At 38.1% G+C, this 27,008-nt stretch overlaps 1 protein-coding gene across 2 annotated transcripts in view; it reads left to right on the top strand.

Moving 5' to 3' along the window:
- Window positions 1–27,008, top strand: part of CDH2 (cadherin 2) — a gene marked incomplete at its 5' end in the record, with an annotated part of 114,583 nt that overhangs the window by 49,374 nt on the left and 38,201 nt on the right. For both annotated transcript variants that reach the window (XM_083868050.1, XM_083868051.1), the window contains one exon: window positions 26,451–26,677. In XM_083868050.1, coding sequence (XP_083724176.1) covers window positions 26,451–26,677 — 227 coding nt within the window. The remainder of the gene's footprint in view (window positions 1–26,450; window positions 26,678–27,008) is intronic.

Below are 27,008 nucleotides of genomic sequence, written 5' to 3'. Positions count from 1 at the left end.
CCAAGAGAGAAGGTTGTACCAAGGTTGCACCAAGAGAGGTTGTTCCAAGAAAGAAGCAGAGCCTCCGTGAAGTGCAGCCAGTGCTCCTTGAGGAGTTGGGTGCGCTGCTTAGTGACACAACGTCCAGTCCTTAAATTTCAGACTTATGTTTGAGAAGTGTATCTTTCACAGGTTGTGGGAAGCAGAGAAGGTAAAGCAATCATCATCAGTCTGTTGGGTTTGTTGGGCGCTTTGTTGGGAGAGGTGCAGGAGCTGACGGCACAGTTTGCTGACAACTGCTGAGAGCCAGTCAGGGAGCACAGTCAAATAGCAAAGCAACATCCCTATGTATGCAACGAAACTAAATGCATCACAGGCTGAAGACAAGAGGAACCTGATACTTTTATCTGATTGATTATGCTAAGAATTGCATTGTAATCTCTTCTTTCAGTGTTAGTTCCTGTCTGCTTCCAGCTGGCACATCTTCCCATATTAGGCCTTACACTCTTGTTTTTCAATCTTACACTATTATTTCTATTGCTGTTTCATACTTATCACAGTTTTCTTCAATGGCTTATTAAAGCTTCCCTCTGGATTTTTCCTGCTCTGTTGGGCACTGCTCAATGATTTATGGGAAGCTTTTTGTTTGTGCCTGCCAACTGCAACGCAAACTAGAGAAGGCACTGCTCCTTGTCAAGTGGCTGTGCTAATTGCGACCCACACTGGGTTTATCATCAGGGCTGTTTCAGATCCAGGGTAGCAGCCTTTGCCAGGGCAGCTGGTATCTATTCAAGGTCAGGTCTGGTGTCTCAGTCCCCAAGGGGCAGTACACAGATATCTATCTATAGCTCAGTGAAAGGGTTATATCAGATCAGACTTTTGAAAGACTGGTCACCCTCAGATGCTAATTCTCATCCAGACTATTTACCTGTAGGCAGTCTCAGCCTCCAAACTGTAAACAAATATTTCAGTAATTTTTCCCTCTGGATATATTTATGTATAAACTACTTCTGATGTGTTCTGACTCTCTCCTTTTCAGAAACACTGCCTAAAAACAGGCTCTGGTTTTAGTCCAGTTAATCTTACATTGAACAAATCTGTTTCAGTGTAAAATTATAATTATTATTAAAAAACCCCAAACAAGTGCAACCAGAAAAAGCAGTCTTCTTCTTTGTAGGTGGGTGGCTGTTCTTTGACTTTTTGGAAATACTTGTCTCGATGCACTAGACATTTTAAAAAAATAGACAGTGTTGGTGGGATATGGAGTGTTCTTGTGTCTTGAACTGATACCATTTATCATCAGCAGTGAGTATGTTTGCTGGGTAGATGACCCCAGAGTACTTTTATCATTTGAATATGCCTTGCAAAAACTCATTTAAGGCATTTTCACAAGTCTCTCTTTGTTCAGTGCAAGGTCTCCAGAAGTATCAAGAGAAGTGATGTAAGCTGGGAAAGGAGCCCACTCCAAATCTACATCTAGAACCACTTGATCTTTGATCTTAGTTTGCTGGTGGTTTGCACGTAGCCCAGGGTAAATCTTTTGACTTTGTGTATGTGCCTTTCTTTGGCTGCAAAATAAGAATAGTTGCCCAGCTGAGAATAACATTGGAAAGATAAAACAAAAAAGGCTTTGTCTGCCCCAAGTCTTGTGTCATTTTTAAAAGTTACACCAGTTGGCCTGATGAAAGATACTTCTTCATCTAAAACTTATCATTCATTGTTAATCCTCTAGTCTATGTTGTCTGGGTTCTGCTTCTCCAGTGAAGAGGGAGTTATTTTTAGATGGCAGGTTTCCCAGTCTGTCTTAACCCTTTAGCAAAGCAATTTGTCTTTCAGTTGAGTACAGAAGTGTCCAGATGATGAGACACATTTGAACTTGCTACATTTGGTTGTAAGGAATTCTGCCATCTTCAGCTAGTTGTTCTTGTCTTTAAAATGTTTACATTCATTTGATAAATTGAGTAGAAAATGAGGTAAAAACATGCCAGATAATTTCTGGAAGTCTGCTTCTGAGGATCTCATGAAGACAGAAGCCATTATATGAATACTGCATTACCAGCATCCCCATGTCAAGGACTTAAATACACAGTTAACTTAGGGCAGAGATAAATAGCACTTGGCGTCCTAAGGCATCATTATGAATCCATATATATTTATTAGTATGTGTGTGTAGGGTATCTGTGTATATATAAACTGTAAATGTCCTATGATACAGGAAAATCTGTTAGTTTGCATTCTGAATATATTCTGCATTTTTCTGTATCCTAACAATATCAGTCTTGTTAAGGGTAAGCTGAAATTCTGAAAATACACAAGCTGATAGTCCCTTTCCAATATACGTGAGGTTCTCTTATGTATCTAGTTCTTGTCTTTAGACAAAGGTCAAAGAAAACATTTTTAGTGGGACAAGTTAATACAAAAAGTTGCAATTCTCTGTCTTTCATTCTTCTTTTCTCAAAATGGAATAGTTCGCTGTTCTCAAAATGGAAATTGAACTTTAAATATCAATTAAAGGTACAATATTTGAAAAATCAGTTTTTATGCAGTGTTGTTAACAAATTTTAACCATTTATCTAAGAATTTCTAAGGGAAGAATGTGACCATTTTTTAATAATTGTAGCAGTAACCTATGTATATTGAAATCTTAGATGCTGAAATAATTCCTGGCTATCTGAAACTTGAATTACTTTCCTGTGAGAGCTGAAGTGGTTCTGAGTTTCCTGAATAACTTTGCAGGCAACCAAATCTCTCTTGTGAAGTGCATTTAGTTGTGATTTGAGCTGAAAAGGAACTTGTCAGACTTGGTGTTATGAATATTGCATTTAGAGGAGGGGAGAAACATTTAATTGTTCATGTGTAGTTTATTTGACATCATTGAGTTTAAGCCGTGATTTACCCCCAACTCCATGGGTTATACACACCTGTAATTTGGAATCAAATTGGAAGACTGTTCATTATACAACTAGAATTCCTGTTGCTTCTGCTTAGCAATTCTTTATACACACAGTCAGAGTCCGTAATATTTATTATACACCAGGATTCCCATTTTCTTTGTCTCCCTCATACATGTTTGCTGTATGCTGGAGCTTTGCATCTCTGTTCCTTCCTTTACAGTAAGATGCCTGTGAGTGTCAGTGGGAATAGAACAGAGCTGGCAGTATATAATTCTAGTGAACTTCTCTCTGCTTTGGTGACAATCCCACAAGGAGTACACACTTGTTTTGCATTTCTTTTTGCATCTGCACAATAGAAAAGGGATTTAGCTGAATAAAATAGGGAAGGGATATAATGCGCAGATTTAAAAAAGTAAAAGGAAAATGAGCTGGGGGAAGTAATGTTCAAGTATAGTATTAAGAACCTACTCTGATGGGTTTGAAGTGATTTTGCTCCTTTGGAAGCAGATGAGTAAATAAAGTGATCAGTCATAGATACCTTCTTAACTAGTGTTGCCTACCAAATTTTTTATCCTGCCAGTTTCCACCATAGGAATAGCATGATGTAAATACCAGTTAGAGCTATAAAAGTGATGTCAGCAGCAGGAGTGTAAAACCTGTTTTTCAGCTACTGTATGAATACTGATCTCAGTATTCATATATTATATATAATATTCAAATATTATTCATATATTATATATAATATTCAAATAGTAACAGTCCAGGGCTGCATCTCCACAAAGATTTATACATATGTCCAGTTCAAAGCATATGAGTAGACCAAGTGTATTTATAATAATGCAAATCATTTTAGTGCTTCAGGCTTTGTTTTCCAATTGACAATTGACCTTATGGTGATTTGTATTAGCTGAGGCTGAAAAATACGCTTTTTGATTGTGTAGTAAAATATTTTGTATGTTTACATTACAAATGTCATTCTTCCACAATCATGCTTTGTTCTGTAATTCTGACTATCTGTTACAATGAAGGTTTGGCTTTGGAAAATTGGAAACAGACTTGTGGTTATAATTGTATCCATAAACCACGCAGCCTTTAGTGCTCAAGTCTAAATAAAGAACAGAATTCTCATAAAACAGAGTAATGGAAGAAAGTAGCTTCTGCTGCAAAAAAATAAGAAAACCTGTTCTACTTAGTAATAAAAGTTTCAGTATGATAGTTTGCTAGTATTTATTGTGGGCATTGATCTTGTGAAAACTTTTAGTCTAATGGCTGATTATTGCAAATAGAGAAAACATACAGAGATTTATTGTCCAAATGTGAATAGGTTCACAGAGTTTCACTCTCTTTTATGACAAAAGGAAGGAAGAAAATATTCCAGGTTCTGGTTTTTACAGCTGTATTCCTTCTTGTTGCTTTTAGGTTTTGTTGTATCAGGACATAATAGGCAGGTCAATGATAGCTCTGAAATTCAACAGTCTTTGTACATAAGCTACATAATACCCAGGCCCTTAAAAAAGTTCTGGTAATTGCTGAGCTGCAGTGATTTTGAGTTGGAGCAGAGAGGAATGTGTTTTAAAGAACAAACCTCTAATTTACTTTTTCCCATATTTGTTATGATGAAATAGTTTTAATAGGCATCCAATATGGCATGTCCACAATGGTACAATTCAGCTATCAGTAAAAGCATGTTATCTTTTCAATTTCTCTTGCCTGTAAATAAATGCAGTAGATCTTAATTACAGTTTGCCTGAAAAGTAGAATTAGAACTTCTAATTTTTGATTTTTTTGGTCTGAGAATCAAGAGGAGATTTTTTGTTTGTTTGTTTGTTTGTTTGTTTGTTTGACTTGGATCTAGGGAAAAAATTCTTCTAGCTAGAAACTTCCTTACCATGAACATACAATATGGTCATTGCCTAACTGTTTTAGTAAATGCCCATGGATTCATCATGTAAAAACATCTTGTGACCCAGTTCTGAGCAGCATTTCAGAGCCTCCTCTAACAGAATGAGGTAGGCGGCAGATAGGCATCCAACCTGAAAAGTGATTTTGATGCAAAAGCATACACAAGTGCCTTCTTTGTTCATCCTCTGGTTGCTCTTCATTCCTGTTAGAATGTGTCTCTACTGTGAGGTCACAAAATGGATATGGCTGTTCGTTAATCTCATGCAATATGTCACTTATTTTAAAAATAGAAGTAGATGGAGAAAGGGTGTTGTATATTGTGTTCTGCTTTGCTTATTATCATCAAAGTCATGTGGTTGTGTTTTCTGAGCCTAGTCTTTACTGTTGGCATCAATGTCTGAAATGGTGATAGCACAGCTTGACTATTTAGTTCCTGTAAACTTCACAGCAGAAGTCATGGCTCCATGACTGCAAGATTCACCTGTATCTATATCAGAGGACCTCTCTGTGGCAGGCAGGGTTTTAATTTTACTAACTGAGGGAATAGAAAATTTTTTTCCTCACAAATCATGCTGAATTGTACTGTGACAAGTGCTTCAGGTACATGAAGTAGCTACACCAAGGAATAGGCTCTCCAGATGAGAGGTATTCTGTCTTGATGATGTTTGTCCTGGCCTGGATGTGCCTTAACTATGTGATGCCTGAAATGAGATTCAAAAATCCATATCGTGGTATTTATAAATAGTTTGATTTTCAGTGCTCCCAAAAAAATGCAGCTGCCGTCAGCAATTTAGTTAATTCAATACACTGTTTTGCATTCAGTGACAAAACAAATGAGCCAGAATTAACAGAGTTGGTTGTTTTAGCACTACTTCATTACATAGGCACCTCTGATGTGGAAATGAACCAGTAGCAGCAATTGCTCCCATCAGGTTGAGTGTCTTGTGCATCATTTGACCCATGTTTTCTGCTGTTGTCAGTCAGATGTATGAGAAGGTAGCAATTATAAACTACAGATACACAATTTTACATAAAGACATTGAGAGATCTAAGATGGTGTTGGTGCTGATTATTTCAATATCTCTTTGTCAGGTACCTATTACCTATCTATTTTATAGCTCTTCAGAAGAGACTGGAAAGGCAAGGAGTTATCACCTATCTGTGTGGCCTCACCACTTCCCTCCTCTTCAATCCCCATACAGACAAAAGAGAGGAGCAACATGAAAGAAGAGGAGGTTATGATGTGAAAAAGTACCAGTTTTTTCCAGTTTCACCCATCCTACTGTCAGAACTAACTGCTGATATATCATGCACAATTTTCAGTGTACTCACAGAATTTGAAAGTGGGCATATAAAACTCAGCAGCCTGTGAAATCAGGAAATTTATAAACTTTCATGCAAGCAGGCGACCTGTGGCAGGGTGAGACCTTCCATCTCTTCTTGTGAGAAATAGTTACAGCCCTTGCACTCTATTTTCAGGGAAGAAGTCGGCATCATACTTGTCCTGCAGGAAGTTAAGATGTGGAGACAGGGAGGCAAATACTGCACTATCAGTTAAATAGTCACACAATCCAGCTAGACCTCAGTGTTGCAGTGCTTAATTCAAGAGTTGATTAGATGCATGTGTCTGTGTACCTAAAGCCAGTATTTACTATTATTGTCGTGGCATTCTCTGATGTAGGTCTAAATTGCATTATCAGTGAAAAGCATTACAAATTGAAAAGACTCTTGCACAAGATGCACATACTACAGTGCAATATACTGACCAAGTGCTGTCTTCTTACAAAGCTAGAATCTGACGGTCCAGCATGGGAGTTACATTTCAGTGTTAGAAGACTTACTCGATAATTGGAATAAGAAGCATTCACTGCTCATGGTACATATTTAAAAAATAAACTTCTGTCGAAATTCTTTCCTATGCTTACCTCAGTGACACCGAGATAGAACTTGGAGTTTTCACAGTTACAGCCTAAATGTCACTAGCCATTTCTCTCCTAGTTACCTCAAGGTACTTTGCTGGATTTCTGCTTCAAAGTTTGGAAGGAGACTAGCAGAAGAGCGCTTGAATAATTGGAGAGAGCCCCCAGAGCAGCTCCGGGGGCCCTTGCACAAACCAGGAGAGACTGCTTGCTTTATTTCTCTTAAAGACCCTTAGGTGGAATGGTTTAAAGCTTGTGCAGGGATAAACCTTCAAAGTGAGCAAACGTGAGTCTCATTTGCTAGTTTCCATGTTGAAGGCTCATGTTCCCGGGGATAAAGAGTGCTCTGGGGCTGCATGAAGCTCCTAAGCAAGTGAAGATTTCTCCCTCAATAAACTGGTCCTGCTGCCAGCATTCCCCGCATACCCGTCCCAGGGAGGCCCTCCTCCGTAAACTCCACATGAAAGAGAGCAGACTAAAAGCCTTAGAAAGTGCATCCAGCCTTTTGTTTCCTTTGTCATCAATACAGTGTGTTCTGGTGTCTCCAAGACAACCATGTCTAAAAGGCTGACTGCATCTTTCACTGCTGCTCTATAGCGAGCTTGCCGAGATGGGCTGTGAGGGCCAACCTCCAGCCAGTTTTTATCCATCTGTTTTCTGGCTACTGCCTAAGTTACTTTATGTGCTTGCTTTGGTTTCACTTTTATTGCCAGAATTAAACTTCGGTTTATCAGATACTGGTTTTAAAGATACTGTTCTGGGGTTGTCCCAGCTCATCTTTCTTCGAATAATTGCAACGAGCTACTAGATGTTCCCAGTAAGGCCTGCAACAATGCTGGCTTTCTTTGCATTTCGGGTCCATTCTGCGTGTGATAATAGATGCCTTCCTGCCACTGAATAGAGATGTACTGAATCTTGTGTTCTGCCTGCTCCTTTGTTGCCCATGTGTGCCGCCTTCTTGAATGATTACTGGTTTCAAATTTGAGTTGAGAGAGTCAAAATACCTTTGTTTGTTAGGTTTTATGATTTCTGTATAGTTGTCTCGTCAGTTTGCAGATTTGCAAACTCCCAAGCTTGGGGGGGAGGAGGTGAGTGCTCATTCACGGTATGTGTTCTCTGAGCAACATCATCACAATCCTTTCCCAGTGTTCAGCTGCCCCAGATCTGTGGCCTCTGTGTTCCCTTCAGTGTAATGTACTTCTCTGCCACTTGCTTAGAGAAAACTGGTTAATGAAATACGGTTCCATGAGGTCGGGGGCTTTGGGAATTACCATTGTTCTGTTTCCTTACAGTTGTCTAGGAGAAGCAGGATCCAAGGCATGCTTCTTCCGGCTGAAGTGAAGAGTAGTTAAAGATAATGTAATTATTTGTGGATTACAGCTGCCACAATCAAGAACACCACCCCTTCCCTGCCACTGGGCTTTGTCAAGGTAGTTAAGCATACGCTTAGCTCTTACAGTTAGGCAACTGTTGCTATCACTTTCCAGAATATCTGAGACCCACACACTTAGACAAAAGAAAAATAAATAAAATTCTCTCATAGCAAATTCCAGCCTGAGTAGTGGCAATTCTGTTTTCTTGGAAGCTTCAATGTACTGTAAAAAATCTATAGATAATGTACTGTAAAAATACAGAGATAAACACCTAGATAGATAACATATATGTTGGGAAATCTTTAAATGGATGCATCATCTTTAATAGTGTTTGTTGTAGGCTGTTATTTTATTTGTATGTCAGAATCCAGTATCTTGGAGATAAAATTGATTTCTGCAAGCACTGTATTGGTGTACTTGAAAAGGATAAGCAAAGACTTGCCTATAGACAGTAAGAAAGGACTTTGTGAGTAAGACAGTATTGGTGGAAGTACAGTCTGCAATAGGCTGAATTGAGAGCAAGCTGTGGTGCCTGTGACCAGGGCCATACCTAACATACCTACTAATGCAGGTGCATTCTCCTTTGCCTGGATGGAGTTGGTGAGACCAGTCATGTACTCCCTTAGCACTGCGTTTAGAAACATTTCCTCTGGTTTTTTACTGGGTCTCAGCAGAGCAGTCAAATTGAGAGGCAGGAGGATATGGAATAAAGGAGGAGGTGACTGAGACACTCTTCATGCTTTGGCAGCCTTGATTCCCATACACACACAACCTCCTCCTCCCCTTTTTCTGTTAGTCATCAGAAATTTTAGGAAAAGCCACAGGAGCAAATCCTCCATTAGCTGGTAAGATTCCAGACATCAGAAACTGAGTTGGAGCTCCTTTTGATTTCCCTAGGATGCAGTCTTGCAGTTCTACTGCACACCAACCCCCCCCACCCCAATCAATACCAGTATGTAGTACAGAGAGTTTTCTGGTATCTACTTGTTTCCCTTTAGCACTTTACAAACACAGTGACTACTCTGGAAAAGCTGATCTTTGGTTGTTGGGATTTTATTTATTAAATATAAATTTGAGATGCATGTTCAGGAAGATTTTTTGTTCAACTTTCAAATGCAATCACAAGTGAAGACTCATGCATTTTTCTGTAGCAGTCTGTTCATTTTTTCCTTTCTTGCCTCATTTAAAGCAAGAATAAATAATACCATGGTTACTTTAGTGCTTTGAATCTTTGAGGTGGTTTTTTTGTTGTTGTTTTGGTTTATGAGGGATGTTTTTGTTTTCGAGGATTTTTTTCAAAACAGCATGAAATTGCATTTCCAGTAGACACCATCCAAGAGTTTTAACAGAGCAGTGGAGTAAATAATACCTAGAAATTGGAGAGGGTGGGAGGACACATGACTTCTAAAATATTTTTGCGGAGACTTAAATTTTATAAAGACTTGAAAGAACTTACGGTTGATATGATTGGTCTTACTGTTTTAACAGGCTATGGCTGGTTGGTTCAGGCTTTTCAGGTCTTGTTTAAATTCACTGAATTCACATTCATTACTAATGTGGCTGCCATCCTTTAGTTTTTCAGTTGCACCATAAATAATTTGTTTCATGCGTGTGCTCTGTTTTCAGTAAATTGACTGATGTGAGCATTGAGTTATGTAATAATGAAGAACTTGAAACTATAATTAGTTTTAATCTACTGTGCTATCAAAATAATCTGTAAGTCAACGCAGTTTTCTCTGAGTTACTGTTCTGCATTACATTTAATAATCACAATTCATAATCTGTTAAATTTTTAATATTTCAGTGTTTCATGTTTAATGTTTTCATTTGAAAGGTGGATTGTTTCTCTGTAAATGGATCAGTATTAGCTGAAGTTACCTTCTTCTATGAATGTAATAATTTACAGTCTACTTCAGTTTTAGGACTTTTGACAAAAATTGCACCTTCTTCTAGATAAAGTTTGAGGGGAAGGATAACTGATTATTTCAGGTTAGTATGAAATTGTTCCCCATTGTCACCAGCTGTGTTATAATTTCTTATTTTACATGTACTAGTTACACAGCATAAACTGCACAGTGGCCCACAAATAAACTTTACAAATCCGTGCTTCTATTTTTATCACCAGGAATGCCTACTAGTGGGCTCTATCACTTAACTTCTGCCTAGCTGTAAATAAAATTACTTTTCAGCTATATATCGCTTCCTTCAACCTGCCATGAAAATCTTTCGCCTGGGAGAGATTTTTCTCATGAGGAATGTCTGTGGCATTGTGGTTTGCTATGAAGGCGAGGGCAGATTCTTGCTCCATTTGTAAACCTTTTCTAAAACAGCTTGCTAAGTAGTTTTGGAGGAATTTGTTTGCCTGCTTCCTGTTTGCTTTTGAACTGGCATTCTTAGCACTCTTGCTGGATATGTTATGTATTACTGGGAGGGAGGAAAGAGAGAAAAAAAAAAAAAAAGTGTGCCACATGTAGCATGGAATTTGCCAGACTTGATAAAGAAGCAGACCTAAGACTGCCGATTTTCCTGAACACCCATCAAGTACAAACATTTTTGCAGCTTTCACTGCCCAGGGCAAGCTGGAAAGAATTGCCACCCCGTCTAGTCAAAAGCCACTTGCACAGTAAACAAAATAGTCACTAAACAATTTGCTGCCCTTAATATTTTGCTGACCTGCATGACCCCTTGTCCCGCCTGTGTGGCACAGCTGTGCCTGCAGCAGCGTCACTGGAATACTCAGGGCTACAGCATTTGGGTGGTGTTTGATGTTGTATTCCTGAGCTCCGTGTTTGTGGATCACAGCATAAATTCCTCATCCGAGCAGAGACTGAGACGGCTTCTCTTGCCTAGAGAGACAGGTTTGTAGCAATTCTAGGAGGAGCAGAAACTGCTTGTGTATGGGCTGAGATGGTGCTTTCCCTGTGCAGTAGCAGTGGATCCTCCTCCCCTCTTGTCTCTCCACCTCCATCTGCAGGGAAACTCCTCCCGTTTGACCTGGGAGTGATGTTCTTTGGTGTTACTCAGTAAAGCAGCATTAATAGTGGCATGGATAGGCTCATTCCCCGCCTCCTTTCCTGGACAGTTTTATTTGCCTTAGATCATCTTTTATAGTAGCTGCATTTGGAGCCCTTTAAAAGTTTGGGTGTTGTTTTTATTTGAATTTATTACCTATGGTAAGAAAAGGAAGTAGTCAAACCATTACTGTACGTGCATGATGTTTATGAGCAGATGAGAAATGCAGACTTGGGTATTGGTCCAGTAAATGTAGTAAAGTACTACATCAGGAAACTTAAATGCATCTTGTAAAAATTTGGTAAATTTAATTTTGGGAAACAATAATAATTACCACCACAACATTAAGCAGTATCAAAACTGTGTTTAATTCTGATGAGCCAATTCTGTAATTCAAAGTTATATACATTTGTTGACCAGGCCTTCTAAATGTGTTTCAGAGTCAGATGAAAAAAATAAAGGACAAAGCCACATTTTTTACTTTAATAAAAGAAGTCTCAAATCTCACCCTTCTGCAGCTGATGACCACAGTGAAGAAAAGTATCAAATATTTGCAAATATTTAAAAAATAAAAATGGCTGAGCAGACATTCTTAGGAAAAGATGCATCCTTTCCATTTTCCTCTAGAGAAATTAGATAGCCTTTTTCACCTTAAACAAAGAGTTTTTCCTTCAGATCAGTGAGAATCACAAGTTCACCTGTGCATTTGACCTGATGAGACTACAAAGAAAGGATGTTTCTCTTTGACAAGAGAGGAAACATTGACACACATTGACACAAATCATACTCTTTTTTTTTTTTTTTTTTTCTAAATAAAACAATAAAGATTTCTGTACATAGTATAAGTGGTGACAGATTTTCAGGACAGTATTTTGAGAGTAATGTTGTGTTCCCTCACTCATTTTTAAATTACTTCAGTATGACTTTAAAATTTTTCTTTACAGACTTTTGTGCTGATTTCTGACTTCTTTGTTGAAGTCTTCTGAACTTAGATCTTGCCTGTTTTTCAGAATTAATTCAAGAATTGCGTCTGGATTTTTTTTGTAAATACAGCATGAATTGTTTTTGTTCTTCATCCATCATTAGATAGCAGCATCTCTAGTTGTGATGGGGAGAATGCATTTGACAGAATAGGGGAAATAAGTGAAGTGTCCAATGCTGTTGTCCCCTAAAATACTGTGAATTAAGCTTTCTCAGGTGAGGGAGATGCTTTTGCTTAAGACATTGCTGTTTGTCTTGGTTCTGCCACCCTGCATCAAGATTTTGGGAAGACCATCAAGTCTGCTACCTTTAGAGACTTTTCTTATTCTCTCTCCGTCTTTCCCATTTGGGAGAATGATAGAAAAGCACCTACATGGCAACACTACTGCCCTGAAAAACATGGACACATTTTATGGCAAACACCTCTCAAAGATCTGTAGCTGAAAGATGTGAAGGCAGAGAATGGGGTTGTGTCATGTGTGAGAAGGTAGGCTAAGAAAAGTCATGGTGGAGTCAAGCTGTATTAAGGATATTAATTAATACCAAAACAAATTCACATTGCAATACTTGGCAAAAGTTCAGAAATCTGTTGGATCTGAAGGTAAACTACTGTGAAAAACAGTTATGTAGCATAGAGAGACATGAATCAGTTGAATGTGATTTGAAGACAGATTGAATGCAGTTACTGATTTTTATCATGGGGACTTGTTGAGAGTAGCACAGATAAATCACAGTTCTGTGACTAAAATTTCACATCTCAAGTTCCTCTTGTTACCTTGGTCCTCAAAGAGAAATTTGAATTGTATATTGGAGACATCCAGCAATAAAGGAGTTAAGGAAAAAACCATGTAGATTGGTTATACCATTTTCATTGAAAATCTCTAAATTATGACTATAATGTACAAAATGCCAACAGATGTACATTAAAAGTGACATCTCTGCACTTATAAAACAAAAAAAATCTACACTGTAGTGAAATTTACACATTTTTAACTTCTAAGAATGAACCGCAACCATGTTGTGTGCTTGTGAGCCAAAAATCTTGTTAATTTTCCCAAAATGCCTTTCTCCATACCCAGGGTACCATATGTATTTCATTTGTGGCATCATGGGTATGTTCCTTGATATTTTTTTGATTTATGACACTACTAAGCATGAATCTGTTAAGACCTTCATGTGAATGTTATTATTTTATGGCATCATAGTATGTTGGCTTTTGTAACATCCTTAAGTTATGTACACAGTACCACAAGAATTATTGAAAAATGGACTGGACCTCAAAATGAAGTTCAATTTTCAATGGCTCTTTGCTTTCCCTTGGCAGCATATCAAAGCAAAGTAATAACATTTCAGTGCCAGTATTTTAAAATGTAGCTCAGATGTTTATTGTAAGGTCAGATCTGTTCCGTTTCACTTGCTGCTTCCTCCTGCTGTGGGAGAGGCTGCTTTTAGTTTGCAGAAATCCCTTTCTCATGGGAAGGTGAGCTTTAGATACCACGATCTTGAGCCCTGAGAGGCAAATCAAAATAACACATCACTCATTTACGGTAGGCATTGCCTAACTAATAAGAGTTGTTCTGGACTCGGAGTGCTCAGCTGAGATGGGCAGATCAAATTGATTTTATTGCTTGCTAACCTGTCTGATTACCTCATCAGAGTAATGTAGACTCCTCGCACTGGCAGGAAGGTCTGCAGTACAGGGACTGTGAGCAGCCTGTCCAAACAAAGATGAAAACGTGATGCCACGTGTTCTGGATAGTGCCTTTTGGACAAGCACTGAGCCTGTGTTTGCAGGCTCTCAGTCTGTGTTTCTTGGGAGCCTTCCGCTGAGGATAAATGAATGCCTCACCTTTATTATAAAATGGGGTAAGATGATGTGAATATGAATCTATCATCTAGTTGCAGTGTGCACCTTTTAATAGAAAGTATAAAGTAGTGGAGAATGCCTGCACTAAAATTACTTGAAATGAACAGAGCCCATTAAGCTTTGGGGGCTATTTTTTTAAACTTTATTTTCAGGGTGTGCATGTGAGAGAGGATGGTTTGTTTTGTAGCTTTTTGTGTTTGATTAGTTTGTGTTTTTTGGGGTAGGGTTTTGTTTTGGTAGGTTTTTTCTCCTTTTTTTGGTGTAGTTTTGTTTGTTTGTTTGTTAGGGTTTTTTTAAACTTCTTAGAACACAGCCATAAACACTAGTTGAAATGAGTCCTGAATAGCACTGCAGAGACTCTGGTCCTTGCCTATGGATGCAGACTGGCCATACCTGCATGCAGATGGCTGTCAGTTCCCTCAGAGAGAGGAAGAGCAGTTTTTTTATTTGCTACTGACAAACATCAGACTCCCAACATCTGATGACAGGTTGCTATTTCATGCTCTGCAGTTTTGTTACAACAGAAACTCAGTATGCTGTTTCACTGAATGACTTTGTGTTCTCCCTGTTGGTGACACTATTGCATTTATGGACCAAAAGCATATTCACATGCATACAAAGACACATCTGGAGAATAGCATTAAGAGGAACTGCGCATCATGCACTAAGAAGGGAAAGAATTTTGTCATGAGTCACTTTAACAGTCTTTTAGATAGATCATGAATCTGCTTGTATTAGCCATCAAAGTACAGCATTTCAGTGATCTTGGCACAAGATGTTCATGGTAATGCTTATCCTAAGGAAAAATATCTCTGGATCAGTAGTCATTACTGTAGAACACATGGATAGTGTTTTCTGAGGTATACAGCAAGCGTAGCATGGCTTTCTTTATTCCCTTTGCAAACTGGCATTGTTTTTGGGAAGAGGAAGTGAAAAGAGATGTTTGTTCTTGTGAGTGAATGCCACAGGTGTCTTTTTGAGAAATTCAAACATTTGAGGAAAATTGAGAGGAATACAGATGGCAGTTGAAATAGCCATTGAAATGTTAAAATGTTTATTACAATGGAGCTTTTCCATTCAGATCCCTTTTGGAAATGAATATTTAGTATTCTGGTAAGCAAAGCAAGGAGTGCCTTTCTATTGGAATAACACAGTACTTGGGTTTCTAAAAGAAGATGTAGTTCCATTTTTGTGATAGATTGATTCTGTAAGTTACTGAATGTTTCCACTGTTCAGGTATTTGTATCATATTTGATTCATGTAAATGTCTGAAGTTACCAATTTTCATCTTGTACCTAGGATTCCCAGTCAGGGATCAGTCCCGTTATACCAATTGCTGGAAAAATAATCCCCAGACACTTGGGATGAAGTCTGGGCATTTGGAGGGTGTTGCTGTGTAATCTTTACTAAGAAACTTAGAATGTTGTGGCTAATAATTGAAAAATCAAGACTGCGTAGAGTGCCATAGCTCAGTGCTTCACACAAAATAGTCTTGACTCAGACAGTAATAGGTTAATTGCCACATCCAGAAGTGAATCCTAATGATTCCCTTTAGGAGCCATTATCACATATGGGGTTTTCACTGAGATATTTATAACTGTAATCTTTGGTCTCAAAGTCATGTAACTGTTCAATCCAGCAAAGGGGTTCAGAAAGGTAATACCCTGCTCTCATCCTTAGGCTTTGCTAAAAGTAGAATTTTCAGTTCTAGTTCAATCAGTCAAGCCCCTGCTATTTTCAGGCATTATTCCAATCTAACATAATTTGAATGTCAAGTGTCTTGTGTTTTGTGCTCACAAGGCCCACAGGAAAGTCTAGACACACACAAGGAGAAAAAAAAAAAGAAAAAAAAAGAGCTGCATTTATCATAGGAAGAGTATCTTCAAATATATCAGAAGATCGTTCTTTTTCTTCTCTGTTCTTCTGTGACTAGACTGAATCCTTATTGTAAAACAAGAGTCTGTTCAGCCAGGTCTGTCTCTTCTCTTTCCACCTGGAATAAATTGCATAAATTTGCACAGCATTGCTTTGGCATAGAATCCTGAAGTATGTCTTAATTTTGCAGTACTGAAAGGTCCCTCTTGAATGAAGTCTGTCTGTATTTCTCTCATTTGTCTGCAAATTGTGTCCAAGGATTTATTTTCTTTTTCCCCTTCCTATATTAATCCTGGTACCATGTTGTGCTGGTGTCATGCTTGTCTGCATTTTGCAAAGAAGACATTTTTTAATCAGTGTTTTTTTCCTGGTGTAACGCCTCTTTTATTTCTGTCGATTCTATTACTGTCAATTTGAATTTGAGGGGATTATCTGAGCCTTGTAATTTTGTAATCCCCAGACAAGATATTCAAAGAACAGTAAAAGATCTTGAAGGAAAGTAGCATCACTTAAATGTTGACTTACACTGTGTCACATGTACACAAGTAACCTCTTGTTGGTCGTTTTAATGAGTTTGTGCTATATGGTGCAGTCAAACATGAAGCAACAGTGCTACTTCTGCTTGCAGCCAGTGTTTCTCATTTACCTAGAGTCAGATAGGCTTTATGTGAAATTAAAAAATCATTTGAAAGGACTCAAGTCTGAGGTCCTGTGTCTGCAGCATAGTCCAAGTTTCTTCTCCCTATTTTGTTTTTCCTTTTGTGCTGTTGATACTTGGTGACCTTGCAGGCATGGGTGGTTTTCATCTCACTGAGAAAATGGTTTAGGTAGTCACCAAGAAGATGAAAATAACTAATAATCATTTGTGAACATTCACTAAGTGCCAGTCACTAGAAAGTATTCCAGCACTGGATGTTTTTTCCTGATCATTGTACTTGTTTTAGCTCATGAGGAAAAATACATAATGTATGTACTAATTACTCTTTGCTCCCTCGTCTGGACTGATGACATCGTTAAGGTTTCCCTATGATGTTGCAGTATTTTAGCTGAGCTTCCATAATCAGTAGTGTTGGGTAATTTCCAACATATTTCTAATTAAATCTGATTCTAATACTAGTGTTTCTTCATTTATTTTAAGGCATCTGCACACATATGTTGGATCGAGGGGGAATGTGAGGTGTATTCAGAGAGATGCTGTAACAAGATTCTATGAAAAATCCAAATAATAATCTTAAAATACGTGAAATCAGGCGTTTTCCTGATAGTTCTCGTGATATTTCCCCCTCTTTAATGATAATCAGTTAATTAGCATGTCACCTTAGCTATTTTAAATTTTGAAAGCAATACACAGAGAGAGTGAATACCCATTTGGGGGTTACTTTCACCCACAGGTACTCCCTCATATAAGATACACATACCATACAACTTTTTGAGTCCTCTGCTTTGTTATGGGCAGCATTACTGTGGCCTGGCTGTGAAATACGCTGTACTAGCCTACACCGGTCACCAAGAGCTTTTTCTGAATTTTAATGTCAGATATCTCTTTTTAAGAATAATAATGATGAAAACCTGAGGTCTGACTAGATACTATTAAGCTGCCATGCCAACTAGTTTTCTGCCTGAGGCCTACTGGACATGATCCAGTGATACTATAATCCGTGGGATTTATGATTTTTATTGCTATGTAACCACATCAGTGTAAGTACTGCTGGGCTGTCTCTGCTGTCTCTTCCACGCCCTTTGGCAACTGGCAGATTTCTTGCCCTTGTTTAATACAAAAGCACAGTGTTCCAGCAGGGAATATTTTTTCACCATTATCCATTTGCTAAGGAAATGAGCATCATCCCTGTGTTACAGAGTGGTTCTGCTCTGAGATCAGCTGTGCCTGCTGTTTGCTGTGGGGATGCTGATGCAATTGTGTCCATGTCCATGTTGGCTGGAAGATCCACCAGGTTCCCCCCAGAGGGTAACAGCCTTCATCTTTTAGCAGAGAAGTGGCACACAGAGCTGCCACGATAACTAGAGTATGACTAAGGACCTTTTAGAAGTCATAAAGAATAATTGCAGCTTTGGAAAATTAGACCGTAGCATGCCCAGAGGAGTGACATGTGGGAGAGTGACAAAAGCCACCAATGTTAAGCAGAGACAGAAGGAGGAAGGTAGCAGAGGAAAATCTGTGTTGGTGTTTGTGGAGGGTCATTGCATTCAAATGTGTGCTGGTTTGTGAAGCTGAGAAGCAAGGTTAGGAAGAGTTATCCCCTTTCCCCTTGAAGCATCTATAGCCACATGGGAAGGACTGCAAAATGTGATCTCAAGAAGCAGGTGCTGTCCTGGGATAGGCAGCAGAATACAAAACATGAAGCATTCCCACATCTGCTTCAAGGCTTTTTTTTGATGGGAGGCAGGATTGTTGAGAGGAGTGCTGCCATTTTGTCAGTGCTGGGATTTTTTGTTTAATGCAGTGCAAATACAACACTCAGTTCTGCCTGAGCAGTCCTGTAATTTAATGAGAAAAACACATAATTTTATTTTACTGTATTTCTTTTTATGGTAAGAAGCGACACGTTGCCTAAAAGTGATATATGCTTCCCTCCTATGTTCTGTTGTTGTTCCTAAACCCCTTTTAGTGTGGGGGCTTAAGCCACTGTTTAAAGCTGCTGACCAGTTCAATTTATAAAATAGATCATCAGCTCATTTGAAAGTGTGCACCCATTTGATATTTCAGCAAGTTCTGGCTTTTTACGGAAACTCTAGGAGCCTGGATATTTAGTTTTAGTTAATTTATTTTTGTAAAGACAGCCTCAGATGATCTTTCTGCCTAGGTGTTCTCTAAGCCTACACTGTAGCCTGAAATCAGCAGTGCTTTGACACCTCAGCACCTCTGCCAGGAGCACAGTTGAAAGAGGGGACAAGAACAATGGGAGCATCAGGGAATAAAATAAGTTTAAAGAAACTAGAAAACAGAACACCTGGAAAGGCAGGGAGAAGGAACAATAAGGAACAAAGAGAGAATAGCTAAGAAAAGAGCTTGAAACCTGAAGCTTAAAAGGACTTCAGGCCAGGAACAGTTAGCATAGAGAACACATAAAAGCATCTATTCTCTTTTCTCACTTTCCTTATTGCTAGTGAGGGAAAAGGAAAACAAAAAAAGAGCTAACTTTTTGGGCATTTTCTAAAGATAGAGTAAAAGGCAAAGCAGCTTATCCAGTTTATTACTAGATATTTAAGTCGTTACCTTAGCACAAAAACTGCCCTTTAATTGCTGCACTGTAATTGTAGGTATTTGTTTCTTGCACTGCTTAAGGTCACATAAAAATGAATAGAGGTAAAAATAGGTTTGTGTTAAGTGCCTCAATTTTGAAACCATTTTCTGCTAGCTATCTGCAGAGACAGTACCTTTAGTCTCCTGGTTTGACTGTTCAGTAGACACATTTTTTAATTACCAAATTGGATTTTAGCAGGTGTAGTCAGTTGATGCATTATGGGTATAAGAGATTAGTGTTTAATCCTTCTTTTTATTACTGTGTGGAATGGTATACTTGGGAAAGTATTAAAGGTGCCTCGCATACTCCAGAGTACAGAAATGACATTTATTACTGAGTTTTCTTTCAGCTAGCATCATTTAGAAAAAAAGCTGGTGCAGAACTCTGCAGGGGCCTATAGGCTTATCTATAGTGAAACTGCCTTAAACAGTACAGAGTGGAGGAAAATGGAAAGAAATCTTTTTGTGTTTTAAAACAAAAGCAGTTGTCAAAATACAAGTACTTTCCCTCTTGAAGATGATTATTCTCTTTTTCTACATTTTCTTTTTCTCTAAAATAAAGACAAAAGGGGTGTGAAAGCACAGATCTTTGTGCCAGTGAGTGGTAGAGGCAAGGACTGAAAAGGGTCAGTGAATCAGATATAATTTGGACTCTGTTTGAGATACCAGTCCTGTGTTTTGCTGATGGCTGGTATTCCCGTACTGAAAAGCTGCAGAGGCATTTCTGTCGAATAGAAAGAACATTATCCCCATTTTCATTCTGGCATGCCTGTTACGACTTTGTTCTGTAAACAAAGAGGATTATGGGAACTGGAAACTAGATGGCATTTTATTAAAGAACTGTGTGAGTCTTTCCCTGTGAATGCAAGAATTAGGCAGTCTGGTGATAGCTACCTGTGAAAGAAAATACTTTAAAAATAGACCTTAATGTTTGAATTATTAGCGTTCATAAGGAGACAGTCCTCATGAATGTAGCAAGGAGCTGTAAGATTTCCCAGTTGTACCTTGCAACAAAATACTTTAAATTAAGAATTTCCACAGTAATTGTACAAATTAAGAATGGAAAAGAACATGTTGCAGAAATAGGGAGAGGGAGATTTATGTCCAGTGATCTTCTGTCATGTAGACTGCCAGATTGCTTTGAAAGTACGTTATTTTCGGAAACGTGCATATTTATCTGTCTGGAACTAGCAGTCTCAGGAGTAGGGTAGGAGAGAGAATCGTACTGAATCATAGTTGGTAACCAGTACAAATTATTTTCACCAGCATGATGTACAACTTCCATAAAAACTTAGGGTTTTAGTACGGTAGACTACTTAACATCCTAATTCCCCAGAGTAAAGTCATATATTGTACTAGGTTTTACATGATGACTGCTGCAGATCACTTGAACTGCTTTCAATTAATGAAAAAAAGTGTACAGTATGAATTAACCCTAATTCTTGCAAATAATTTTTCCTTTTAATTACTGTTTTCCTAACTGAATAGACAATTAAGCAAATAGTTCAGCGTGGAAAAGCGGGAAGTTAAGCTGCTATTAGTCAGATCATGAAACACCTAAAGTTGGTAAATAGCTTGAATACATCCTCAGTTTTACCTCAGTTGAAACCTTCTGATGTGACACTTCATCACCGCTTGAGAGCTTCATAACCAAGCTTACCCATGGAACCAGGTTGTAAAAAGATGTTGAAGACAAGTGTAAATAGGATTTGGAAGCAAATGGCCATATTTGGCCCTTAGTAAGTGGCAAAACTCCAGTTTGGCTTGCGTGATCTGCTGAAGCAGCCCTCTACTCCAAGTGGGCTGGGGTGGCAGAACGCAGTGCTCAGCACAGGGCACAGGTTTTCAAAAGCAATTATTGAATTAGCAGGCTTTGGTAAGTAGCTGTCTTTTGACAGCCAACTTTCAAGTGTCACAGCTTGGTTACTCAAGCAAGGCTCAAAATGAGTAGCACTTTGAGATTTTTGGATGGTCCTGGAGTATGGGATAAACTACAGGTCATAAATAATAAAAGCAGAAAAGAAAAAGGGATTAGAAAAAAGACTAGAAGAACCTTTTAGAAACAATGCTGGTGTATGGACATATCTCAAAAGGATATAATGACAAATGGAATTACAGTACAGGTAGGGAAATGCCATTGTCTAAAAGTAACCTGATTATATTTTGCATTTATTTTGACTCGTAATTTCTGTAGCTAATTTTCTTGGTTTACAGATGCAAACAATGTTTTTCTGGCTGATGTAGACAACCCATATATCAGAAAATCAAATATTAAAAAATATTTAATAATATTTCACCCTGGTTTCCAGAAGTTCTAAAATCGGACTAAATTTAAGGTGGTGATGGAAAAGGCAAGTTAGAATGTACTTTAGTTCTTTGTGATTATAACAGTTCACCAGGATGTCAAAAACCCAGTTCTTTTGAATGTCGTCTATAATTATAGTAAAGGATGTCTCATGGGCATTACACATGCCACTCCAACAAGCCATGAGCTGAAATATGAGCATGTGCACTATGTCAGTAGGACTAACAGATCATCTTACAGATACAGAAGTAACCAGTATGAATAAATTACTAATTTATGAAGTAAAAGGAGGGGCAAGGGAGGGCATTATATGGGGTTTCTCTCATGTAGTTTTCTTCTGCTTCTCAGAAGTAAAGACTTGTTAAATACAGAGTGTTCTTGGCAAGTTTTCAGATATTAAGTATGCAGATAGCTAGACAGTTGAAGCAGAATGTTTCCATATAGTTGCTCAATCTGTCGAAGGTAAAAGTGATCTCTAGTAGGTGGTTGTACCTAAGATACTTTCTTACTCTGTTTATTTTGTCTGTTGCAAAACGATCCCAAGTGGATCAAATAGCTATAGGTTTTCTGTTTTATGATGCACACTCTTAACTGTATTGCTGGAGTACATCTGGTGTTAACACTTGACACTTATTGCAATTTTCCATGGTGTCTACTAAGTGAGCCGTTGCCTTGAAGTTGATGCTTAGGCATTGAGAAGAGCATTCAAGAGGAGCAGCGTTCCAACAAATTTACAGAAGGAAGCACACTAGATGTGAACTGAAAATTATCTAAGTGTAGAAAATCCAAATGGCAAACTCAGTCTCACGGTCAAAACATGTAATGAAAATTCAGTATCAGTATTCTGTATTGCACATGAATATAATATCTTCATGAAATATTGTACAATGGGCTATGTTATTAACAGCAGTTTTTTTGCTCAGTCCTTGTTTGGATCAAGTAATTCTGATACTATTTGTATAGGACAAAAGGAGCAGAAGCAGGTTGTCAAAGAGTGCAAGCCAACATGAGTAGCTGTATTTTATAGATACTATGAATCATTCATCTCATTAGACCGGAGCATGAGTGGTGGTGATCTCTAATGCACTTTAAATGAATTTGCATGTCTAGTTCTTAACATTTTGTACACGACACATGTATGCATATGTTGTAATTGCTTCCATGCGAGAGTGTTAAATTGAAAGCTTCCTTTAATATCATGGAGCTGTAGACTTTCATTTTACAATGTTGTCATCCCAGAGGTCCCCTTTTATTCTTTTTTTAATAGAATATACTTGCCTTGGTTTTAAGAAAAGACTCAAAATAGGATAATCATGGTCTTTTATCTTAGTGCATAATATTTAATAATTATCATATGCTAATACCAAATACAATTTTTCTTCTTTTTAAATACCCTACTTTTATAAATCCTTGTGCACAGCCTTATTTTGAGCTTGTGAACAGAGTGCATTTACTCCCATGTTGCATATTACTGCTTTGATATGACCAAAAGTATTCTCTTTAAAACTGAAATATTTATCTTTGAGTTTGACTGAATACTTCCTAGGACTTTCAAATAATATACTTCTCAAAAGCAGATACTTTCAGAAGATGCACAGGCTACTCAAAAATACTTAAAAATGCGCGAGTTATTTTTCAGAGTATTATTAAAAAGCAGTAAAATCAGATACTTGATTACTCTTTCTGTTGCATATAAAGGGACTGAGATTCTGAAGAGTATATCTAGTTAACCTTTTTTTAAGTGGAAAAAAATCTGTGATTGATCTGTCAACATAAAGTGACTTGTGGAAAGCATGCCTCCCTTTCCTGTGGTTTTTAGAAAAGAACATGGTTGCATAAGAAGTCATTATTCACAGTAAAAAAGAACATTTCCTGTAGCATTTTTGCAAAAAAAAAAATCTTTGCCTGAAAACCTACTGTCAGAAATCACTCTTCATTCATATTAGTTGAACACTGAAAAATGAAGCAAAGTGATCTAAATCGAATTTACAAGACTGATAACCATGTGGTTGGGGGAGAGTAGCTACTGCACAACCTGTACTCTGTCAAGGGAATTTAATTATAGACGGTTATACTTGACCATAATTCGTTAATGTGTGCTCCTTGGAAAGGGAGAATAATTCTCACATTGACAATTTTATATGTTTTTACCAGGATACTGTCAGAGGAAGGGATTTTCATTGAATTTCATAATACACAGTCGCCTGGGGGAAGAATATCAATGAAGTGGCTAGCAGGGTGGGGTTTTTTGTTTTATTTTTGTGCTGCTGGAGTCTATATGTAAGGAGATAAGGGAAAGAAATCTTCTTCTTTATGAATTTGAATATCTAAAATGCGAATATTTTCTGTTACTGTGCAATAGGAAATAATTTTTTATAAAACATTGTTGTGATATCTTGGTCTTTTGGACCATAATGACAAATATTAATTTTAGCTTTCATGGTTTTGAGAGACAGTAATGATCAAGTTTAGATTAATATTCATTCTCTTTCCCACTCTAGTACTTTTCAGAGGTAAGTCTGATAAGAGCCAGAGGTAGAGCTGGCTTTGCTGTTTGTACTTTTGGTCAAGACACTTCTTTGAAAAGCAGATTTTGAGAACAGTTGTAGCTGAGATGAGAGGTTAGCAGAGGCACAGTGCTAGGGGTTATGTTGCTGGCTGGTGGGGTTTTTTATTTTGTTTTTTGTTTTTGTCTTTCTTTGACTTAGATGAACTGTTTTTGAGAGGTTTGTTTGTGAACAGTGGTGACATTTCAAAGGTGTCCAGCTTCCTCCATGCTTGGGGTCTGGGTCATCTGTGCCTCTGTAACCAAGTACAAATAGCACTGTTTAATAGTCCAGTCATTAAATTCTTATATCATTAAATGTAGTGACTTTGGAGTAAGTTTTTCTTGGGCATCTTTTTATTTATGTGCTGGGCAATGTGGTCTACCTAGCTCTGAATTCCAATTCAGAGTTACAGAACTTCGGAATTAGGACTGCAGTAAATATTTCTACATACTGGAGTAGTTGCTTTAAGTAGTACATTTATATTCTTGGCTTAGAGTCATGTATGTTCTCATTTGAGTGTTTCATTTCACCATAGTGTTGTAGTGAGCTGACTCAAGCTGCAAGGCCCATGTTGAAAAAAGCAGGCAGTCAGTGGGATGGTTAACTTCTGGGAACTGGACCTTCTGCCTGTCGATTTTCTCCTCCCATGCGAACAGCAAAGACAGGATCTGTCATCTTCTCCAAATTCTGCAGACCTGTAGCCTGTAGATTATAGGGAGGGAAGTAATTGTACCCGATAGAGCAGGTAGGAATTGCTTAAGTATATGAAAACTTCTTTGAGAAGCTGGGTATTTATTAGAATTTTAGAAAAGCACTCTCTCTGCTTATGAGAAAGACCAGAGGCAACCTCTCCAAGGAGTATCACAGGAGCAGTCCTGCTGGTGAGGCTTCAGCCTTTTTCTCAGGCAGATTTGTTGTTTCAGGGCTCAGTGCTTTGTGGACATGGCATGCTCTTCTCCCCAAGGTGAGACTGGCCTTCCACAGGAAAAAACCTTCAAACTTTGGGATCTGTCTGGAAAGAGCAGTATCCCTGCCCAGTTCAGCAAGATTAAAATTTAGAAGGTTGATTCTGTATCATTTATTTAGAGTAGTGCTGTGCGTTATCTCCTTTTATTATCTGGTGGACCCTTTTAAATTGCAGTTTTTTCTGTCAGGAGAGGGCAAATGCAGGATTCTGGATAACTGAAAGAATGCAGTAAGAAAAGAGATTTAGTCTGTCATCTGAACATCAGCTTGGTCCTTAAAGTTCAAATACAAAAAGGTACGATTCTTCTTAGTACCTTCCTGAAAACAATGCATTACAGAAGAAAGCATGTGATGCATGACATTTAGTGGTGATTTTTCTTGAGAGGGACCTTTAGGTTTTGAAGCTAAATAGTTTGTGCATGGTTTAGCACAATATAAAAAGTGCAATAACTGAAATGAGGCATAAAGCCTCATTTCATCTTCATCTTCACTATGTGGATTTCAGCACAACCTTCATAATGGTATTTTGCACTTCTATTGCCCATACAATCAAAATATTTCATAATGCTTTGGAAACATTAAAGAGCCATCATTGGTTATAAAAGTACAGTTTCATTTTTTTACTTACTATTATTTGCAGTTACCCAGAAGATAAGTGGTGGTGGAAAGAATTGAGTAGAAAAGACAGTAACCTGTTACCAATTCTGTTTTGTGCACAACACATCATTATCTCTACATTCAGTTTTACTAACTTCTTGTTCCAATGTGTGTCTTTCAGACACAACAAAAGGAAGAAGGGAGGGAATTAAACAAGAATAGGTAATTCCTAAGTAGATAGAGGGATACGTGTGGTACATAATACAGCTTAAAAAAACCAACAAACAAACAAACAAACCAAAACAAAAAAACCCTCAAGATTTTTAACTTAGGTTTTTTCTGTGAGGTATTTACTGTCTCCTCCATCTTGTCAACGAGGGACAAGGAAACTCAGTCCCAGAGCTCATAAGTAATCTTCCTGAAATGGCACAGCTGAATCACAGGCTGATGTGGGCACAGAATATAATTTTTTTAACATATTTTAGGGTTTCTGCCTAACCCCCACCGACAGAGAAGGTGCTGGGAGCGCAGTTGTGTTTGCAGTTATGGTTGCTGTGTAGTGAAGTTTTTTGAGTGTTTTCAAGCTTGACTGGATCTTTGTGAAGCTTGAGATGCAAATCCCCACAGCCATCAACTGACAACCGACTGAAATGTACCACAGGACATGGAAGGAGATGGTTTTCTTCCTGGTGGTGGGATAGATTTGTAGGAGGGAGGCTGTTCCTGTCTAGGGTTAAAATCTCTGCCTACAGTCCACAGAAGAATATCAGTGTTACATGGCGTGGACTGACGGGTAAAGTACAAGTACAAGTACTCATAATTGCATGTGATAGTAGCAGCAGCAGCAAGCTAAGTATCTCTGCTTTTGTGTTTGTTCTTAGTGCATTTGATGTCAGTGTGAATTCAAGTGGGCTGCTTCTTCAGTTTTTTTTTTGTTTGTTTGTTTGTCATTTTATGTCTATTTTACAGTGAGGTTTCGAAGCTGTGATGGAAACAAAAAAATACACTTTGGTAGCAGTGAGCCAGAAGATTTCAGAGTAGGTGAAGATGGTGTGGTCTATGCAGAGCGAAGCTTTCAACTTTCAGCAGAGCCCACAGAATTTGTCGTGTCTGCTCAAGACAAGGAAACCCAGCAAGAGTGGCAAATGAAGGTGAAGCTCACCCCTGAACCAGCCTTCACAGAGGCTTCAGAAAAGGTAAAACAAGAGCTAAATGCAGCCTGTATAAATGTATCTCCACTAAGAGGCCTAGAAATAGGGGTTTAATTTTGCCTGTCATGCGCCTCTTCATGAACTAGGTTATTAATGGACACCTAGTGGATGCAAAGCTGGAGCTTTAGAAGGAACTTTGATAGTCTTTAGTTTTGCTAAGGCATGGAAAGATACGCCTGTTTTATATAGGATTCTTTGTGTTTGAGCTTTTTGTTTGTATAGCTTGAGATTTATACCTGAATTTAGGTCTCACACAGCCATTTCTTTATTTTAAATTGCTTGAAAGTATTATAGTATTTATTCAAGCGGTTAAATA

The sequence above is a fragment of the Zosterops lateralis genome, assembly GCF_965231275.1.
Source record: "Zosterops lateralis genome assembly, chromosome: 1".
Taxonomy (NCBI): domain Eukaryota; kingdom Metazoa; phylum Chordata; class Aves; order Passeriformes; family Zosteropidae; genus Zosterops; species Zosterops lateralis.
This window is presented reverse-complemented; position numbering and strand designations above follow the sequence as displayed.